Here is a 19576-nt window from a genome sequence, read left to right as displayed (position 1 = left end):
AAAAACGAATAGCAAGATGGTAGACTGAAACTCAACCATATAAATTGGCACATTAAATATAGATGGTCTGAACATCCGCATAGATAAAAAAGCAAGAACTCTATGCCTACAAGAAACCGACTTTAAACATAACACAAATGGGTTAGAAATAAATGCACAAAAACCACATAATCTTTCCAACACTAATAAAGCTAGAACATAGCTTGAAAGGGATCTTGTTAGCCAAATTTTTAGCAGAGCATAAAAAAGAATAATGGCAGAGAAATAGAAAATAAAGAACTTCTCAATTCATTCGTTAAGGCGACTATTCCTCTGACACCCAAACCTAAGACATTACGAGAGAAGAGAACTACAGCTATACATATCCCTCATAAATACAGATGCAAAAAGTCTTAACAAAATTTTAGCCAATCAAATCGAATAATATTTTTAAAAAGAATAATATATTGTGACCAAACGGGGCTTGTCCCAGGAATCCAAGGTTGGGTTAGCATTAGAACATTAGTCAGAGAAACTTATATATTAACAAACCATATGATTATTTCAATGGATATAGAAAAATTATTAGATGATGTGAATGTTAGTTTTGATGCCTCGACTTGGCTAGGCATAGCACCCAGTTATTTAATCTACACTAATCTAGGTGCAGCTGTGAAAGTATTTTGTAGGTGTGGTTAACATCTACAATCAATTGACTTTAAGTAAAGGAGACTGTCCTTGATAATGTGGGTGGGCCTCACCGCAACAGTTGAAAGTCCTTCAGACCAAAATCTGAGATTTTCCAAATGAGAAATTCTGCCTCAACACTGCAGCATCAATTTCTGCCTGTGATCTGCCCTACAGATTTTGGATATGCAAGCCCCTACAACTGCATGAGGCAATTCCTTGAAACAAATCTCTAGACAGATAGATAATTTATACATATATACATTTATTATTTAGTTAATATATTCATAAACATATATTATTTAAAATACTATAATAAACGTATATTTGTTATGTAAATTCTCTATATATGCAGGACATATATAAAGAGAGAGAGAAACAGAATCTTAAGTATAAGTTTTCTGAATTGGTTTGGGATCTCTGGAATTGGTTCTCTAATCAGACTATATTTAAAGGCATTAATGACATCACTTCCAGTGGTAAAAAGCACTGATAGTCTGTGGTGTGATGTGGCAAAAAATATACAAAATATCATCACTGGATACTCTAATCAAATACTTATAAAAAGCAAGGTGCTGGGTGACTGTATATGATACCTAGTGTAGTTAAAATAACAAGGATAATGACATTGGCTGGTTGCTCCTAAGTGCACTGGAGAAAGTAGGAAAAGAAAAGGAAGAGTTCAAGCCCTCAAGTTCCCAGCTCAAACGCAGCGTCAATTAACTGAAAGTGTCTATGCCATCCGTGAAAGAAAACTGCATCTCCTACAGGGGCAGAACTGAGATTTCTGAAAGCCTAACTCAGAGTCTCATCCTACGAGTAGCTGAATTACAAAGCAAACTGAGTTCTCAACTTCACAGGGTATACACTCTGTTAAACAGAGAGCACTGTCTGGGAAGGAACAGGATCCTGAAGATTGGAATGGGGACATAGGGGCAGATCCTGATGCAGCTGGGGATACTAAACCCTTAAATCCCGCTGCGTCTTCTTTGCAGCCCTTCTCTCCCCGTCTGAAGAGGTTAGCCCAGCTTTGCCTGAGGAAACTGTAATGACCCGTCCTGAGTAGCTGCCTTGCAAGATGCTGCTGGTTCTCCTCGGGGCCCACCCCCCAGGATGACCCATCTTTGTTTCTAGACCTATAGCAGGATTCAAATCCCAGCAGGCCCCCACTGGTGAGACACAAAGTGTGACCTGTTAGGAGGTGTACTACACTCGAAAAGAACTGCATGAGTTTTCCAATTTATACAGACAGAACTCTGGAGAATATGTGTAGTAATAGAAATTAAGGGTGTGGGAAAAATGGTAGAACTGGATCAGGTCAAATTTATTGATATGGGCCCACTAAGCAGAGATTCAGGATTCAATGTTATAGCTTCAGGGGTGTGAAAGTTCCCTAACTGTTTGTTTGGTTGATTAGCTGAAACACGGACAAAAAGTTGGCCAACACCACGTGAAAATGAAATGCCAGAACTGCCTTGGTGTACTGTAGAGGAAAGTATCCAAAGGCTTATTAGGGAGATTAGAATGTTACAATGAATTTATCACATAAGACCTGCTCGCTCTGTGTGAGAGGGTCCAAGTGACATGCCTTTCGCCACAACCAGGGGGAAATAAATGGTGAGGGGAGCCCTGGCAATCTTAACTGTGGTCACTCTTCTCTGTAGCCCAGAAATGACAGCAGGATCTACCGTCTCTGAATAAGATACTTAATTGCGATAGAGATAATTGGATCCCATGGTAGCAGGGGTCATGTGGGAGCACTTAACCGTCAAAGACAAGGTGGGTGTGATTACCATAGGACAGCCGGGTCAAAGAATCTGACTCACAGGGTCCTATGGCATTGGCTAGTTGATCATCATCCCTAGAGGAGAAATAGATGGGCAATCTGCTAAATGAAGCAGAAGAGCTCTAGGTCAAGTGTATAGAAGTCTAACTTGAATCAACAAAACAGAAGGTGATGCCCCTTCAATCAATTCTCAGACTTGAACGTGTTTCACCAGGGTGACTGTTCATTAGGGAAAAGGAAAATAATCAGACTTTGGGGGATTACTGAACACAGGTTCCGAACTGTCATTAATTCCAGGAGACCCAAAATGTCACTGTGGCCCATCAGTCAGAGTATGGGCTTGTGGAGGTGAGATGATCAATGGGGTTTTAGTTCAGGTCCATCTCACAGTGGGTCCGATGGGCCCATGAACCCATCCTGTGGTTATTTCCACAGTTCCAGAATGTGAAATTGGAGCAGACATACCGAGCGATTGGCAGGATCCCCACACTGCCTCCCCAGCCTGTAAAGTGAGAGCTATTATCATAGAAAAGGCCAAGCGGAAGCCACTAAAACTGCCTCTTCCTAGGAAAACAGTAAACCAAAAGCAACGCCATGTTCCTGGATGGATCAGAGATTGGCACCACCATAAAGGACTTGAAGGATGCAGGGCCCGTGACTCCCACCACATCCGCGTTCACCTCCCCTATCTGGTCAGTGCAGAAACCAGATGGATCTTGGAGACTGGCAGTGGATCATCATAAACTTCATCAGGTGGGGACTCCAATTACATCTGCTGTTCCAGATGTAATATCCAGATGTGATTTCACTGCTTGAACATATTAACACATCCCTCCTACCTGTTATGCAGCTGTTCATCTGGGAAAGGCTACTTTCTTCATGGCTATAAGTAAAGACCACCAGAAGCAGTTAAGCTGGCAACATGCCTTCACTGTCCTAACTTAGGGGTACATCCGTGCTCCAGCTTTACATCATTAAGTTCGTCCACAGAGACTTGGCTGCCTTTACCTTCCACAGAACATCACGCTGTTTCATTCCACTGATAATATTAATGACATTGATGAGCTAGCAGGCTAGAACTGGCAACTATTCTAGACTTATTGGTAAGACATTTGCACATCAGAGGGTGGGAAATAAATACAAGAAAAATTCAGATGCCTTCCACCTCCGTGAAATTTCTAGAAATCCAGTGCTGTGGTACATGTTGAGATATTCCTGTATATCCCAGGCACAATGCCTAGTGGCCCACTTTGGATTTTAGAGGCAACCTATTCCTCATTTGGGTCGTGACTCTGGCCCACTTCCAAGTGACATGAAAAGCTGCTAGTTTTGACTAAGGCCCAGAACAAGAGAAGGTTCTGCAACCGGTCCAGGCTGAAATGCATGCTGCTCTGCCACTTGGGCCACATGACCCAGCAGATCAATGGTGCTTGAATGTCAGTGATCAATAGGGATGCTGTTTGGAGCCTTCGGCAGCCCCCATAGGCATTTTTCTAAGAGAAATGAAAGGATATGAAAGGATATCTCCATACTCTCCAAAGACTTGCACACAAAAGTTCACACCAGCTTCATCTGTAATAGTCATAAACTTCAAACAATCCAATGTCCACCGATAGGTTAATGAATAAACACGTTATCATATATCCATACAGTGGAACACACGTCTCAGGTATAAAAAGGAATAAACAATTGATCCACCTCAAAATAACTATGCTGGGTAAGAGAAGCCAGACACACCAAAATCCATTGTGTATGATTTCATATATGTGAAGTTCTGCAAAATTCAAACTATTCTAAAGTGAAAGAAAGCCTGGGGGAGGGGGCAGAGCAATGCTGACAGGGCAGGAGGGAACTTGTGAAGATGGCGGATACGTTATCATGACTGTGGTGGTGGTTTCATAGGTGTATACATATGTCAGAGCTTATCAACTTGTGTGCTTTTAGTATGTGCAATTTATTTTATGTCAATTAGACCTCAATAGATCTGTTAACATATTTAAATAGAATGACTGCATGGAAAAAATGCTTTTATGTTTCCCATTCAGAATGATATTGTAAGTCAAGGAAACACCCTCCTATCATGGTTTGCTATGAGGTTTCTCTGTTTTGCTTTTGGTTTAAAGTCACGAATGAATATTGAATATTATTACATGCTTTTTCTGCATCTGCTGAGATAATATGAATTTTCTCTTTTAACTGTTAATGTAGCTAATGACTATGGAATTTAATGGAGTGGGCCAAGACAGTGTACCTTGAACTCATCACATACTTCTCATCCTCTTAGGAGCCCAATGCATCAGAAAGTGTTTTCTATAATAGGGACCTAGTTGTTCTGCCATGGGAGAGACTGTTAGAACACTTAGTATTTTGTACAGCCAGACGTAGAATTTAAGCCTAGGTCTCGTTAACTTGCAGGTCATTGTTATTTCCATTTTTATGTGCCATGAAAACAAATCTTGAAAACTATTAAAATTATCATTGTTGGGCTTCCCTGGTGGCGCAGTGGTTGAGAATCTGCCTGCCAATGCAGGGGACACGGGTTTGAGCCCTGGTCTGGGAAGATCCCACATGCCGCGGAGCAACTAGGCCCGTGAGCCACAACTACTGAGCCTGCGCGTCTGGAGCCTGTGCTCCGCAACAAGAGAGGCCGCGATAGTGAGGGGCCCGCACACCGCGATGAAGAGGGGCCCCCGCTTGCCGCAACTAGAGAAAGCCCTCACACAGAAACGAAGACCCAACACAGCCAAAAATAAATAAATTAATTAATTTTTTCAAAAAAAATTATCATTGTCTTTTTCAGTATCTTGATCATCAAAATGTGACCATTCAGAGAACCCACAGATAGAAAGGAACTGTTAGGGACTGAATTGTGTGCCCCTAAAATTCCTATGTTGAAGTCCTAACCCCTGGTATACCTTAGAAGTGACTGTATCTAGAAACAGGGCCTGGTAACAGTTAATTTTATGTTAACATGACTGGCTACAGGGCGCTCAAAGTAAACATGATTTCTGGGTGTGTCTGTGAGGTGTTGCTGGAAGAGATTAACATTTGAATCAGTGGACTCAGTAAAGTAAAGCATCCTCCCAAACGTGGTGGGCCTCATCCAATCCCCTGAGGGTCTGAACAGAACAAGAGGCAGAGGAAGGAGGAAGAATTTACCCCTTTTCTCCTGCCTCACTGACCAAACTGGGACATCTCATCTCATCTTCTCTGGCTCCTGGACTGGGATTTATACCACAGCTCCCTGGTTCTCAGGTTTTCAGGCTCAGATTAAATTACACCACCAGCTTTCCTGGGCATCCAGCTCACCAATGGCACATCCTGGGACTTCTCAGCCTCACTGGCAACTCCTCATAATAAACGTGCAGCTACATGTACAGATAGGTATATGTGTATGTGTTCTGTTTCCCTGGAGAACCCTGACTGATACAGGCCTTTAAAGGGTGACCAAGGTTAAATGAGGTTACATGGGTGGACCCTAATCCTACATGACTGGTGTCCTTAAAAGAGAGGGAGACACCGGGGAGGCACCACAAAGGAAAGGCACATGTGAAGACACAGCAAGACCGCCATCTGCAAGCCAAGGAGAGAGGCCTCCATAGAGGCCAGTCAACAGCTTAACCTTGGACTTCCATCCTCCAGAACTGTGAGTCAATAAATTTCTGTTGCTGAAGGTCTGTGGTATATATATTGTTATAAGAGTCCCAGCAAACTAGTTCGGGAGCTTACTCAGTACTCCTTATTCCTGAAATGACCAGTTCCTCTCATCTTCATGGGAAATTTAGCCATCCTCCAAGGCCCACTCAAATGTCACCTCTTCCATGAAACATCCCCTAATTCTCTGCATTCCCATGTTCTGACACATTTTTTTATAGAACTTTACACATTGTGTCAGTGCCTATCACTAGACTGTGAATCCTTTAAGAAAAGCAACCATATAAAATCCAGCTTTAAATTCTCAATATCTGGTTAATGTCTGTTGGATGAATGGATGGATGGATTTATGAATAGAGAGTGAATGAATAAATAATATGCAATTTTTCCCTGCTGCTTTCTGGTGCCTATTTATTTTTCAACACTGCGTCTAAGGCAGGGTGTGAGATGTCACAGCAATGTCCCAGCCCCTGCATAGCTTCTTTCAGATGACTCGTTTTCTAATTTATGCAAAATCTCCTCCTCCTTTTTTGGTATTTCCATACTTTACTCTTCTCATTATATCATCCATCAACCTCCTGGCCGTCCTTCTCATTTACTGAGAACATGTGTACCAAGACCACGGTCCCTCTCCCTAGCTTAGCATTAGTGACTGCCAATCCTGTGTGGATCAGCCTCTAAAAAACAGATTCAGAGTTTCTTCCTCAGCCCTAATACGTTATCCATACCCTACTTCAGGAACTCATTACTTTGCCGCACCCAGACTTCACCATCACAGAAACATTTTCATCTCTAGATACGAAGGTTCTGTAGAAAGTCAAATAATGGATTCCCAAAGATGTCCTCACCTTAATCCTCAGAACCTGTGACTATGTTACCATACATGGCAAAAGAGATTTTGCAGGTGTGATTAAGGTAAGAATCTTGACATGGGAAGACTCTCCTTGGTTGTCTGGAAGGGCTCAATGCAATCACAACGGTCTTTGTAAGAGGAAGACAGGAAGGTCAGAGTGAAAGAGACGTGACAACAGACGCAGAGGATGATGTAACATGAGGCTGTGAGCCAGGGGATGCAGACAGCTGGAAAGGGCAAGAAAGCAGACCCTCCCTTAGAGCCTCCAAAAGGAATGCCACCCTGCCAACTCAGCCTAGACTTCCGACCTCTCGCACTGTAGGAGAATAAATGTACTGAGTTTGTAGTAATTTGGTAGAGCACCATCAGCACACAAACCCAGGCTCCAAGAGACAAATCTATAACCACAGACTCCCGTTCTTCTGGCTCGCTCCCTCTCTCCCAGGACCCCTAACCCTGTTCTCACAACTCATTTCCCTCTCCTATTGCATTTCCTTCCCTGGACACCCAGATACCATGAATTTAAATCTGAACAGCTCTCTCCTCAGGATGTCAAGGTCTGAACACCTCATCCTTTCACTTCCTCTACCCAGACACCTCAAATATCACAGCAAACCAGCCTCCTTCCTTCTCCTCTCCTATACTGAGAGTGCTAAACACCTCGGGAGAAAACAGCTCAATAACACATACTGGCACCACTACAAAGTCATGATATTTAACCTCAGCTTGGCCCTTGGTCCCCCTTCCTTTTTCTCCATAACCTTCATTACTTCCTTCTAATTCTTGTAGCAATAATTCCAAACCATCAACTCTTCCCAAGTCACCTGTCCCGTCACTACCCCTCTTTTCCCTGCATTACCATGACTCCTCTTTTTGAGAGAAAATCGAGGTGGGACATGAGCTGCCTCCGTCCTGTCCTCTTGCTACAGCACCCCTGCCTCGTCCCTGCTTGTTTCTCACGGCTGCCTCTGCCTAAGAGCCCCCCCACCATTCCCCTTGCTCTCTGTACCCTCCATTCACCTAAAATAGCTTACCTCTTTTTCTTTTTCCAACTGAAGAGTAAACTTTCTATGAAGACTTTAATGGCATCACCCAATTCCCCAGTTGACCACCCTCCTCTGAGTTCCCAGGTTATTGTACTTCTACTGCAACTAGCATACCCCACGGGATAACATTTAGTTATATTTATCTACTTACATGTCTGTTTTGTTTTGGGGGCAAAATTAAGCTCAGAGACTGAGCTTGTCTTTGCCAATAGTTTATTGAGCACAGGTTCACTGTGGGAATTGTACAAGCAAAGAGCACACAGGGTAATGTCTCTTAATAAGCCCATAAAGAAATAATAGACACCAAACAAATGATCAATTTCACTCTTGTTCCGGGCAAGGGGAGATGAAAGAAATAAAGACCAAATGTAGTTCAAGCTGTACCTTTATACGAGCTGGTACCTGGGAAAGCCACCAAGAGATGACTTCCAGCTGCCAGCTCACAACTAGAGTCCGTTGTTGCTAGCGTACGTTGCTAGGGAACGAGGTGCGGGTGCTGGGGCCAGGCAAGGCTGCTCCAAGGGTTATCACTCCAGGGACCTTCTCAGTGCTGGCGCCACTGCCCAGAGGAGCACCCGTCTGGCAGGAACGCTGTCCCCTCTCTGCCTGAGACCACTGCACAGCTTCCCACCACTGCCGGCCCAGAGCAGCCTGGCCACGGCAGGAGCAGGTGTCTCAGGATCTTCAGAGACCTAGATCAGCAAACGGTGGCTTTTGCCCACGCAGAAACTCTCAGATATTCCTCACAAACTCTCAGTATTTAGAGTCTCAGTGTCCCCTCCCCAGGGTTGCTTCCCCACATGTTCTTATTGATAAGCCCCCAGGGGTTCCCTCAGCAGATGAGCTGCTAAGTGCTTATCAAGGTCAAGTGATGAGATGACGTCACAACATACTTTATTCTTATATCAAAACAACTTTACTTCTAAAAACAACTTTTTTGGGTCTTTTGTCATAAAGAAGTGGATTAAGTCAACTTAAGTCACAAACAAGTGGATTCGAAACCATACCAAAACAATACACATGAAAATGACTATACTACCCAAAGCAATCTACAGATTCAATGCAATCCCTATCAAATTACCAATGGCATTTTTCACAGAACTAGAACCAAAAATTTTCAATTTGTATGGAAACACAAAAGACCTTGAATAGCCCAAGCAATTTGAGAAAGAAAAATGGAGCTGGCGGAATCAAACTCCTTGACTTCAGACTATACTACAAAGCTACAGTAATCAAGACGGCATAGTACTGGTACAAAAACAGAAATATAGATCAATGGAACAGGATAGAAAGCCCAGAGATAAATCCACGCACATATGGTCACCTTATCTTTGACAAAGGAGGCAAGAATATACAATGGAGAAAAGTCAGCCTCTTCAATAAGTGGTGCTGGGAAAACTGGACAGCTACACATAAAAGAATGAAATTAGAACACTCCCTAACACCATACACAAAAATAAACTCAAAATGGATTAGAGACCTAAATGTAAGGCCAGACACTATCAAACTCTTAGAGGAACACATAGGCAGAACACTCTATGACATTATTCACAGCAAGATCCTTTTTGACTCACCTCGTAGAGAAATGGAAATAAAAATAAACAAATGGGACCTAATGAAACTTAAAAGCTTTTGCACAGCAAAGGAAACCATAAACAAGATGAAAAGACAACCCTCAGTATGGGAGAAAATATTTGCAAACAAAGCAACTGACAAAGGATTAATCTCCAAAATATAAAAGCAGCTCATGCAGCTCAATATCAAAAAAACAAACAACCCAATCCAAAAATGGACAGAAGACCTAATAGACATTTCTCCAAAGAAGACATACAGATTGCCAATAAACACATGAAAAGATGCTCAACATCTCTAATCATTAGATCAAATCAAAACCACAATGAGATATCACCTCACACCAGTCAGAATGGCCATCATCAAAAACTCTACAAACAATAAATGCTGGAGAGGGTGTGGAGAAAAGGCAACCCTCCTGCACTGTTGGTGGGAATGTAAATTGATACAGCCACTAGGGAGAACAGTAAGGAGGTTCCTTAAATAACTAAAAATAGAACTACCATATGACCCAGCAATCCCACTACTGGGCATATACCCTGAGAAAACCATAATTCAAAAAGAGACATCTACCACAATGTTCATTGCAGCACTATTTACGATAGCCAGGACATGGAAGCAACCTAAGTGTCCATCATTGGATGAATGGATAAAGCAGATGTGGCACATATATACAATGGAATATTACTCCGTCATAAAAAAGGAATGAAATTGAGTTATTTGTAGTGAGGTGGATGGACCTAGAGTTTGTCATACAGAGTGAAGTAAATCAGAAAGAGAAAAACAAATATCATATGCTAACGCATATGTAGGAATCTAGAAAAACAGTACTGATGAACCTAGTGGCAGGGCAGGAATAAAGACGCAGATGTAGAGAATGGACTTAAGGACACCGGTGCGGGGGGCGGGGGGGGTGCTTCCCTGGTGGCGCAGTGGTTGGGAGTCCGCCTGCCAATGCGGGGGACACGGGTTCGTGCCCCAGTCCGGGAGGATCCCATATGCCGCAGAGCAGCTGGGCCCGTGAGCCACAGCCGCTGAGCCTGTGCGTCCAGGGTCTGTGCTCCGCGATGGGAGAGGCCATAGCAGTGAGAGGCCTGTGTACCAAAAAAAAAAAAAAAGGACACCAGCGGGGTGGAAGGGGAGGCTGGGATAAAGTGAGAGAGTGGCATTGACATATATACACTACCAAATGTAAAACAGCTAGTGGGAAGCTGCTGCATAGCACAGGGAGGTCAGCTTGGTGCTTTGTGACAACCTAGAGGGGTGGGATAGGGAGGGTGGGAGGGAGGCTCAAGAGGGAGGGGATATGGGGATATGTATATATGTATACATATCACTTTGTTGTACAGCAGAAACTAACACAACATTGTAAAGCAATTATACTCCAATAAAGGTGTAAGAAAAACAATACACAACAGTGTCTTTCTGGCGGTCCAGTGGTTAGAACTCCGTGCTTCCACCATAGTGGGCATGGTTCGATCCCTGGTCAGGGAACTAAGATACCACATGCCACATGGCCAAAATGTAAAAAAACAAAAACAAACTCACAACAACAGTGTCTCTGTCCTGTAACTAGACTGAGTCCCCTTAGGTGAATTACAGTGTCCTATGTGTCCTGTTATCCCCAGCACTCTGGCAAGATGACTAGAATATTTTGAGAAATGATAAGAAGGAAAGAAAGAAGGATCTCAGAGATAGTGAATGATATGGCCAAACAGCCAGCCTCCCCCGCCATGTCCACACACCGTCACCACCACCAGACACCAGTCCTGCTCCCAGCTCCCCCCAGTGATTAATCTGTTTGGAGACTGAGGCCCTTCGCCCCAGACCCCCAGGCAGCAGCTCACACCAGTCAAAATGACAAGTGCGCTGGCACGTTCATCTGCAGATGCTGCTTCATCGTATCCACTTCAGAAGCAGGAAGGCACTCTCGGCTACCTCAGTGCTCCAGACCATCTGGTCAGGTGGCACAGCGCCCACTTACAAGGTCAGTTTTTCCTGCCCGGAGCATTCCAGATTCTGCTGCAGAGTAAACTTCCTCTCTGAACCATCTTGGGGAATTCTTCAGACTCATCCTCAGTCCCTCCAACATCCACTTCTTTTTTATATATATATAAGTTTATTTATTTATTTATTGGCTGTGTTGGGTCTTTGTTGCTGCGCGCAGGCTTTCTCTAGTTGCAGCGAGCGGGGTCTACTCGTTGCAGTGCACAGGCTTCTCACTGTGGTGGCGTCTCTTGTTGTGGAGCACGAGCTCTAGGCACACGGGCTTCAGTAGTTGTGGCACACAGGCTCAGTAGTTGTGGCTCGCAGACTCTAGAGCACAGGCTCAGCAGTTGTGGCACATGGGCTTAGTTGCTCCATGGCATGTGGGATCTTCCCGGCGCAGGGCCCGAACCCATGTCCCCTGCACAGGCAGGCGGATTCTTAACCACTGCACCAACAGGGAAGTCCTCATCATCCAGTTCTTATTTTAGTTCTTGGCTCGGTGGCAGGGACATTTCTCTGTGATCTTCTAACTGCCCCTGAGGACAATGGAATTGTCTGGGAGGACAAAGACAGCAGCACTCACTTCTGAGGCTCCTTTTCTGTGAGAAGCAGAGCACCAGTGAAGTGGCCAGCGTTCTGGGAGCTCAGGAATGTGCCCAGTTCGCTTTGTGGGCACTTTGATGCTAAATCCAACTTTTGCTTTAGAAGTGATAGTCATGAACTATGCCCCACATCTAAACAATGGTTCCCTTTGCATTCAAAAGAGATCTTTACCCCAATAGCTGAAACGGAGATGAGAGGAGAAGCCACAATGTGCTTCCTGTTGGCACAATTTTGGGTTGGAGTTTGCCTGAAGATTCCTCTAAATATGTGGGGACTAAGGCCATCATGATGAAAAGCTGCTAACAGCACAGAGAGTGCTGAAGACAACCATGAACAGCCCTGTACAAATGATACACGTCCCGTGCCAAAATAAAAAGGAAAGCCACATGCACACAGAGCTCCTGGGGGCCAAAATGCAGAAGGAAGCCGGCTTCACATGAAACTGGCACCAACACTCTTACACCTGGTCAGTGCTACTGTCGAATACTTAATTTTCCTACAGGTAATTCCGTCTGTGTGGACAACTGAAGGCAAAAAACCCAAAACCAATCAAACAGAGCACATTCCCAAGCAAATCTATCAGAAGACTGTCTGAACATACATCTCTATTTCTGCTTTCTTTTCCTATATATTTGGGGAGGAAAAGGGAAGAAGAGATGGAGGGGAATAGAAAGGCAGCAGAAAGGCTCCCTTCTCTTTGAGGTCTCCCTTAACCACTACAACCCACGGTGACCTTTCCTTCCCCTCATACGTATAATAATTTGCATTTGACCATATCCCATACTGACGTGCATTATTAAATATGCACTCATGACCCAAGAACTCGTCTCCGCAATTATCTGCAAGGTCCTTGAGGACAAGGACCGCTTCTACTCCTCCACACTACCTATCACAGGGATTGAACCTAGCAGATGCTCAAAAGATTTAATTGCTCGGACAATGCCACCAGCAAATAACCCCAAATCACAAAAAAAGATTTTATTATACGGTATTATGAAATTTTAGGAATAAATCTATCTCTGTGTTAATGTTTTATGCCTTGTATTCAGCAATTCCTGAGCACAAGTTCGCTGAGCTGAGCTGGGTGTTGGGAGACGGGCGCTGGGGAGTGGGGGGTGAATGTTAAAATGTATCACCAGGCCAACTAAAATATGCCCAAATGAGATTAAAGTAATTGGACTACTGAGTTTGCTTAAACGGTACCCGGTGTTTGCAAACTTCATTTAATCCCTAGAGCGGGAAGTGAGTCTCGGAGGGTCCTTACCTGCAAGCCTGCCCGCAGGTCCCCATCTCTGGGAAGTGGGCGCACGCTTGGCTAGCTCGCGCTGTGCGGTCACGGAGGCTCCTCACCACCAGGGGGAGCCGGGCCGCGCCGGGCCGCGCCGGGCCGCACCGGGCCGCGGGGCGCGCGGCGCTCTCCCGACATGCCTCGCTCCCGCCGACCCGGAAGTGGTCGCCGGTGCCGGGCCGGACGGCCGCTTAGACAAGAGCCGGGCTGCGGAGCGCCGGTGCCCGGCGGTTCCAGCCCGGCGAGGAACCCTGTGAGGCCGCGGAGGAGACGCCGCTAAGTTCACTGCAGGTGGGACTCAGCGGGGCGGGGCGCAGCGCGAGCCGTTCCCGGGCGCCCCGGTCCTCGGCGTCCGTGAGTGTTCTGTGGGCCCATGGCCCTGCCCACCCTCTGAGGTCGCGGGCCGCCGCCCTGGTACCATGAGGGCCGAAGGGTTTTCCTCGAGGGCCGCGCCCCGGCCGGAGGGGGCTGCGGAGAGGCCGAGCCGCCGAGCCACCCCTGTCGCCGGGCCCTGCCTGTAGGACGTCGGGGCCCGCCGCCCGACTCTCGTGTCCGCGCCGCAGTAGGCGCCCCATCGCCGGCTCTGACATGGAGGAGGGGGCAGCTGGTCCGGGGAGCCCCCTCCCACCCGCCATGAAGGCAGAGACCGCGACCGCGGCGCAGGAGCCCCCGGCCGGGCCCAGCGTCAGTCACCTGCTGAGTAGCCGGAAGCTGGTGGCCCTGGGGGCCGTGCTTGGCTGGCTTCTGGTCATCCACCTCCTGGTCAACGTGTGGCTCCTGTGCCTTCTGTCTGCGCTGCTGTTGGTGCTGGGAGGATGGCTGGGCGCCGACGCCATCGTGGGGCCTTCGGGTCGGCTGCACCTGGAGCGTTTCATCCCCATGGCTGTCTGCCCCCCAAACCCCGAGGCCGAGAGGCAGCTGGAGCAGGAGATCGACCGCACCATCCGGATGGTCATGCGGGACTTCGTGTCATCCTGGTATCGCACGGTGAGCCAGGAACCTGCCTTCGAGGAGGAAATGGAGGCAGCCATGCGAGGGTTGGTCCAGGAGCTCCGGAGGAGGATGGCCAGGGTGGACAGCCATGCTCTTGCCCAGAGGGTTCTCACTCTCTGTGGTTGTCACTTGCAGAGCTATCTTCAGGCAAAGGAGGCCACGACGGGGAAGCAGAGTGGCACAGCTGAGCCCTCCCAGCTCTGGGAGGCTTACTGCCAGGCCACCGCCCCACATCCTGCAGTACAGAGTCCCAGGACTGAGGTCGCCTACACACGTGGCATTGTGAACGTGTTGCTTCAAGGCCTAGTGCCAAAGCCCCACTTGGAGACCCGGACCGGCCGCCATGTAGTGGTGGAACTCATTACTTGCAATGTCATGTTACCACTGATCAGCAAGCTCTCAGATCCGGACTGGATACACCTTGTGCTAGTGGGCATCTTTTCCAAGACCAGAACTGGCCCAGCAGGAGTGGGTAAACCACTCTGCCCAGCCAGTGCCCTGGAACAGCCCTCAGTGCCCACATCTCTGCCACTGATTGTGGAGGTCCAGAGTCTAGCAGATGCGAGAGCCCCTTCTCCAGCCCCAGTGCTCCTAAACTATAGTGAGCCTTCACACCCCTCCCCAGAAGTCGAAGAAGGCCATGAAGCACTGGAGGGAGATTTGGGGGGAGTGCTAGAAGAGAGAGAAGTAGGAAACAACTCTTCTCACTTCCTGCAGCCTCTGTTCTTGTCCGAAGACGCAGAGCTGGAGTCTCCGTTGTCTGAACTGGGCAAAGAAACCATCATGCTCGTGAACCCAGGCACCTTCCTCTCTGCCAGGATTCAGGACTCCCTGTGTGCCCTAGGGGGTTCCCAGGCTCTGGAGTCTAAGGATGAAGAGGGATCTGAAGGAATTGAAGGGGCAGAAGCTGAGGAGGGTCCAGGAACAGAAACAGAGACCGGCCTGCTTGTCTCCATGCTGAATTCCTGCCCAGAGATCCAGATTGACACAGCAGACAAGGACGTAGAGCAGGGAGATGTCACCTCTCTTACAACTTTGCTGGCCAGTCCAGAAAGGATGTGTCCCCCACGACCCTCGTGCTTAGAGAAAGATCTCACCAATGGTGTGAGCTCCCTAGATCCTAGTCTCCCACAGGTACTGCTCTCCTCCTCTCCACCTGGTCCCCTGAGCTCAGCCACCTTCAGCTTTGAGCCCCTGAGCAGTCCAGATGGCCCCGTTATCATCCAGAACCTTCGTATTACCGGCACCATTACTGCTCGAGAGCACAGCGGCACCGGATTCCACCCATACACGCTCTACACGGTGAAGGTAACAGGGTTAGAACTGTGGTTGTCCACTCTGGTCTGGGAATGAGTCGGAAAGCAGAGTCAGTGAAGCTAGTGTTTTGAGAGGGAGAGGCTACTCTTACTTAGTCTGCTATGGTTAATTCAGCCAGCATCTGTATGTGAATGGTCTGAAGCTCATTTGTGAAGCAGAGTAGGCCTCTGTCTGATACCCTCACAAACAACCCTAGAATCTTGGTATACTGAGAGTCATATTTTTCAGTGGTTCCCAATGGATACAGTCTTGTCCAGAGATTCTTTCCAAACTTCTTCCCTGCTAATTTCTTTCTTTTTTTAAGTACTGGTATCTTTCATACTTTTTGTTTTAGGAAGGAAGGTTATTTACCTATATATACATCGAAAGGTAGCAAGTTCTTCATTCCTAGAGATGTTTAAGAGCAGTAGTAGGAACTGCTTGGCAGAAATGATATGAAGGGGGTTCATGGATCAGGTGGCTGGTTCGATTAGAGCAGCAGCTCCCTAAAGCTGGTTTGGGGATAAGCTGCCTCCAAGTCAACTGGAGAGTTGTATTTTTAAAAAATACGAATCTTGGGGCCCATTCTTGGGAAATTCTCATTCAGAATCCGTCAGCGCCTATCAGAATCCGTATTCTGACAGCAGAGTTTGTAGCCCAAGTGATTTTGAGGTGCAGCCAAGCTTGGGACCGTGTCAGTATCAAATAGTGTCCCTCAAGGAGCAGACTGTTCCACAGAGAGCATCATAACTCCCAGGTGCTCCAAGTCTGAGAGCTCTAACCTGAATTCCACCTGCATGTCTTACCTAGACCCTTCCTTCTCAGTACTGGTCTCAGGGACTACTTTGCTCATTTCAGCTCATAAGGAATACCTCTCTCTGCCTCTAGAAAAATTTTAAACACCAGCCTCAAGTCCCACCAACAAGGAGATCGTTTCTTCCATCACTTGCCACAGTATAATACCTTAACCAAACAATAACAGTAACCTACTCTTAATGAGAACAAGCACATATATTGTTCTTGCACAGAATTTATTATATCTTAACTACTCTGTCAAAAAGTCTCCCCCTGTAGGTATGAAGTTGCAGCTTTCATGCTGTTCAGGGTGCTCGCTCTGGGGGAACTTTCAGCACCGTTGTCATTTCCCACATGCCAGCTCTCCAAGCCTATGAAGGCAGCAGACTCTGACCCCTTAAAACATCTCTAGTCTCCACATGACTTCTCATCATACAGATGACCTGTGCTCGGGAAGAAAAATTCAGCGTCACTCCCAAGAATGATAATTAATTTGCCCAAAGCAAAACAAAAACACATGTTCCTATCGGCTGTTTTGGATTATTTGTTCTTCCCCCAACTAATATAGATAATCACTGCTTGCGTGTAATGACAAGATGGTTATCCCCTTATAACATCCAACCCCATAATTAGGGATGAAAGAGGCAGTGTCATTTTTATCAGTGTTGTACCTTCTTTTTTATCCTGTGTCTTTGGGATTTGAAAAGAGTTATGAGTAAAGAGAGTGTTTGCAGGGAGAGCTTTGAGATGGAAGAAGGAGTGGAGGGCAGTAAAACTCATTTTTCACTTCCTAGGCCACGTCTGTTCGGAAATGCATGTCGTTCCGTAATTCACTCAGTTTGAGTTACTCATTACAACTTAGAGCAACAGTCAGATCTAACACGTTCAGGAACAGAATAGGAGCATCTTGCTCCCTTTACCCCTACTCTACTCTTATTGTGTGGCCAGTAAGCTGATGCAGTAAACAAATTTGTTCACCCGGCAGTATGAGACCGCCCTTGACTGCGAGAGCAGCAGTGGCCTGCAGCAGCTGGCCTACCACACCGTGAACCGCCGTTACCGAGAGTTCCTGAATCTGCAGACCCGTCTGGAGGAGAAATCCGATCTACGAAAGTTCATCAAAAGTCAGGAGTTACCCCAGCCCCAGAATGCCTGCTTGCTGTTCACATCCAGCCACCCTGATCTGAGAGGCTGGAGGCCTGTTGGTTTGTGGGGAGGGTGGAGGGGGAGAGTGCAGCCTCAGGGATCCTGTGCTCCCCCAGTTTGCTTTTGGGTATTTTGGGTTTTAGTGCTGGACGGTGCTAATGACATTCTTTCCGAGGTGCTTCTTTGCCACCGAATGCTTTGTTCTGGGGCCCCATCTAGTTTAAGCTTAGGAAGGAAACTTCCACAGTCCACCTTTGCCTGTGAGGTAGTGTGAGGTGTTAAATTAACTTTTCCAAATTCATAGGTCGATTGCTCTTAGATATTAAAATATCATCTAGAAATCCTTGCCAGCTTTCCTTTAACAACAGGCTTTTTGGTGTGCTGTTTGGTACTTGTGAGGCACAGGAACAATAAGAAAACATAAAATTTTACTCGAAAAATAAGCTAGTAAGCAGCTGCTTTGTTTTTTAAAAAAATGCCAGCGATCACTCAAACATTTTAATAAGTTTTGGCATAAATTGTGTATTTCAGTTGCACATTTTCTTTCTTAGTAACAATAATTGATACCGAAAATATATGCCCAGTTCTCTACTAAGCACTTTATACTTATTAGCTCTTTTAGTTCTCATAACAGTCTATAAGATAGATACTATCATTATGCCCATTTTACAGAAAAGAAACAAAGAAAGATTAGGCAAGTTGCCTAAGGTCATTATTATAGTAGGGCTTGGAGCCAAAATTTAAACTTCCGGGCCCTTATTCATAACCACTATAGTGTTTGGCCTCTTATACCTTAATATTATCATTAATAAGAAAAGTAGATTGTCTGTATTATATCCCTGGGGTATATTTGGAACTCCTGAAGTAAAAAAAATCCGAAGGAGGGGAGGACCCGGGGAGGGACTCTGAAGGGATGAGCCCCAGGCCTTGGGACCCAGCCCCCTCGCCAGCCTCGGGCCGCCTCTCAGCTCCAGCCGGCAGGTGAGGGAACACAAATCCCCGGGAAATGCATTCAACAGTTCTATTTCCTTTACACACAGGACGCTTTTTATATGGAATGGCTCGTAGTGAATGTTAATGAATTAACTTCGGGCTTTTTTTTAAGATGTGAAGGGTCCTAAGAAGCTCTTTCCAGATCTTCCATTTGGAAACATGGATAGTGACAGAGTGGAAGCCCGCAAGAGCCTCTTGGAATCATTCCTGAAGGTCAGCACCCTCTGCTCTCGTTCCAGCCACCAGGCAGACACCCAAGCCAAGGTGGAGAGAGCTGGGGACCAGAATTTCTCTTTGAAGTCCTTGTGTCTCTTGCAGCAACTCTGTGCCATTCCTGAGATCGCTAACAGTGAGGAGATGCAGGAGTTCCTTGCTCTGAACACAGATGCTCGTATTGCCTTTGTCAAGAAACCGTTCATGGTCTCCAGAATAGACAAGGTACGAGCGGGGCCGCCGTGCTCAACCTTAGTTTCTCATCAGTGTGGAGGCGGGGGTGGGAGACGCAGCACCCAGCAGTAAGTGGAACACGCACTGGGATTTTCAAGACCTGTTGCCAGTATTGGTTAGGTCGTCTACTTGCCGGACAACAGTGAACAGCTAATGAGGATACGATACCCCGCCACAGTCGGTGTACACACGTCTCCCAGGGATGTCATGGCGTTGCGATTCCAGGGGAGGCATGTAAGGGTGCTTCTGCATCTCCACAGATAGGTGGGGCAGCAAGGTCTCTCCCGGAGACGAAGGTCATTCCCAGGGTCGGTCACTCAGGAAAGAGCCCTAAGACAGGACACCGAGCTGGACTTAGGTTTGTGTAGTGATTCTCTGCTGGAGAACAGAGTGTGAGAGAACTGTACCTTCTTCGAGATGGTAACTCAGAACCTTTGGAGACGGTAGGA

At 46.5% G+C, this 19576-nt stretch overlaps 2 protein-coding genes across 9 annotated transcripts in view; one reads left to right on the top strand and one right to left on the bottom strand.

The window, feature by feature from the left end:
• NTM (neurotrimin) overlaps window positions 1-13557 on the bottom strand; it is a gene marked incomplete at its 3' end in the record, with an annotated part of 1328870 nt that extends 1315313 nt beyond the window's left edge. Inside the window, exon 1 of the mRNA XM_079930756.1 lies at window positions 13434-13557. The remainder of the gene's footprint in view (window positions 1-13433) is intronic.
• A 44-nt stretch (window positions 13558-13601) lies between these two features.
• SNX19 (sorting nexin 19) overlaps window positions 13602-19576 on the top strand; it is a 38641-nt gene continuing 32666 nt past the window's right edge. For 5 of the 8 annotated variants that reach the window (XM_079930738.1, XM_079930737.1, XM_079930736.1 and 2 more), the window contains exons 1-4: window positions 13603-15758; window positions 17527-17665; window positions 18793-18893; window positions 18999-19118. In XM_079930738.1, coding sequence (XP_079786864.1) covers window positions 14046-15758; window positions 17527-17665; window positions 18793-18893; window positions 18999-19118 — 2073 coding nt within the window. In that variant the 5' untranslated portion in view covers window positions 13603-14045. Of the gene's footprint in view, window positions 15759-17526; window positions 17666-18792; window positions 18894-18998; window positions 19119-19576 lie in introns of all 8 variants that reach the window. The other 3 variants (XM_079930743.1, XM_079930739.1, XM_079930741.1) reach the window with 2 other exon arrangements.

Source organism: Stenella coeruleoalba, assembly GCF_951394435.1.
Source record: "Stenella coeruleoalba genome assembly, chromosome: 8".
Lineage (NCBI taxonomy): Eukaryota > Metazoa > Chordata > Mammalia > Artiodactyla > Delphinidae > Stenella > Stenella coeruleoalba.
Note: the sequence above shows the minus strand (reverse complement) of the source record. Positions and strands in the feature narration are given on the sequence as shown.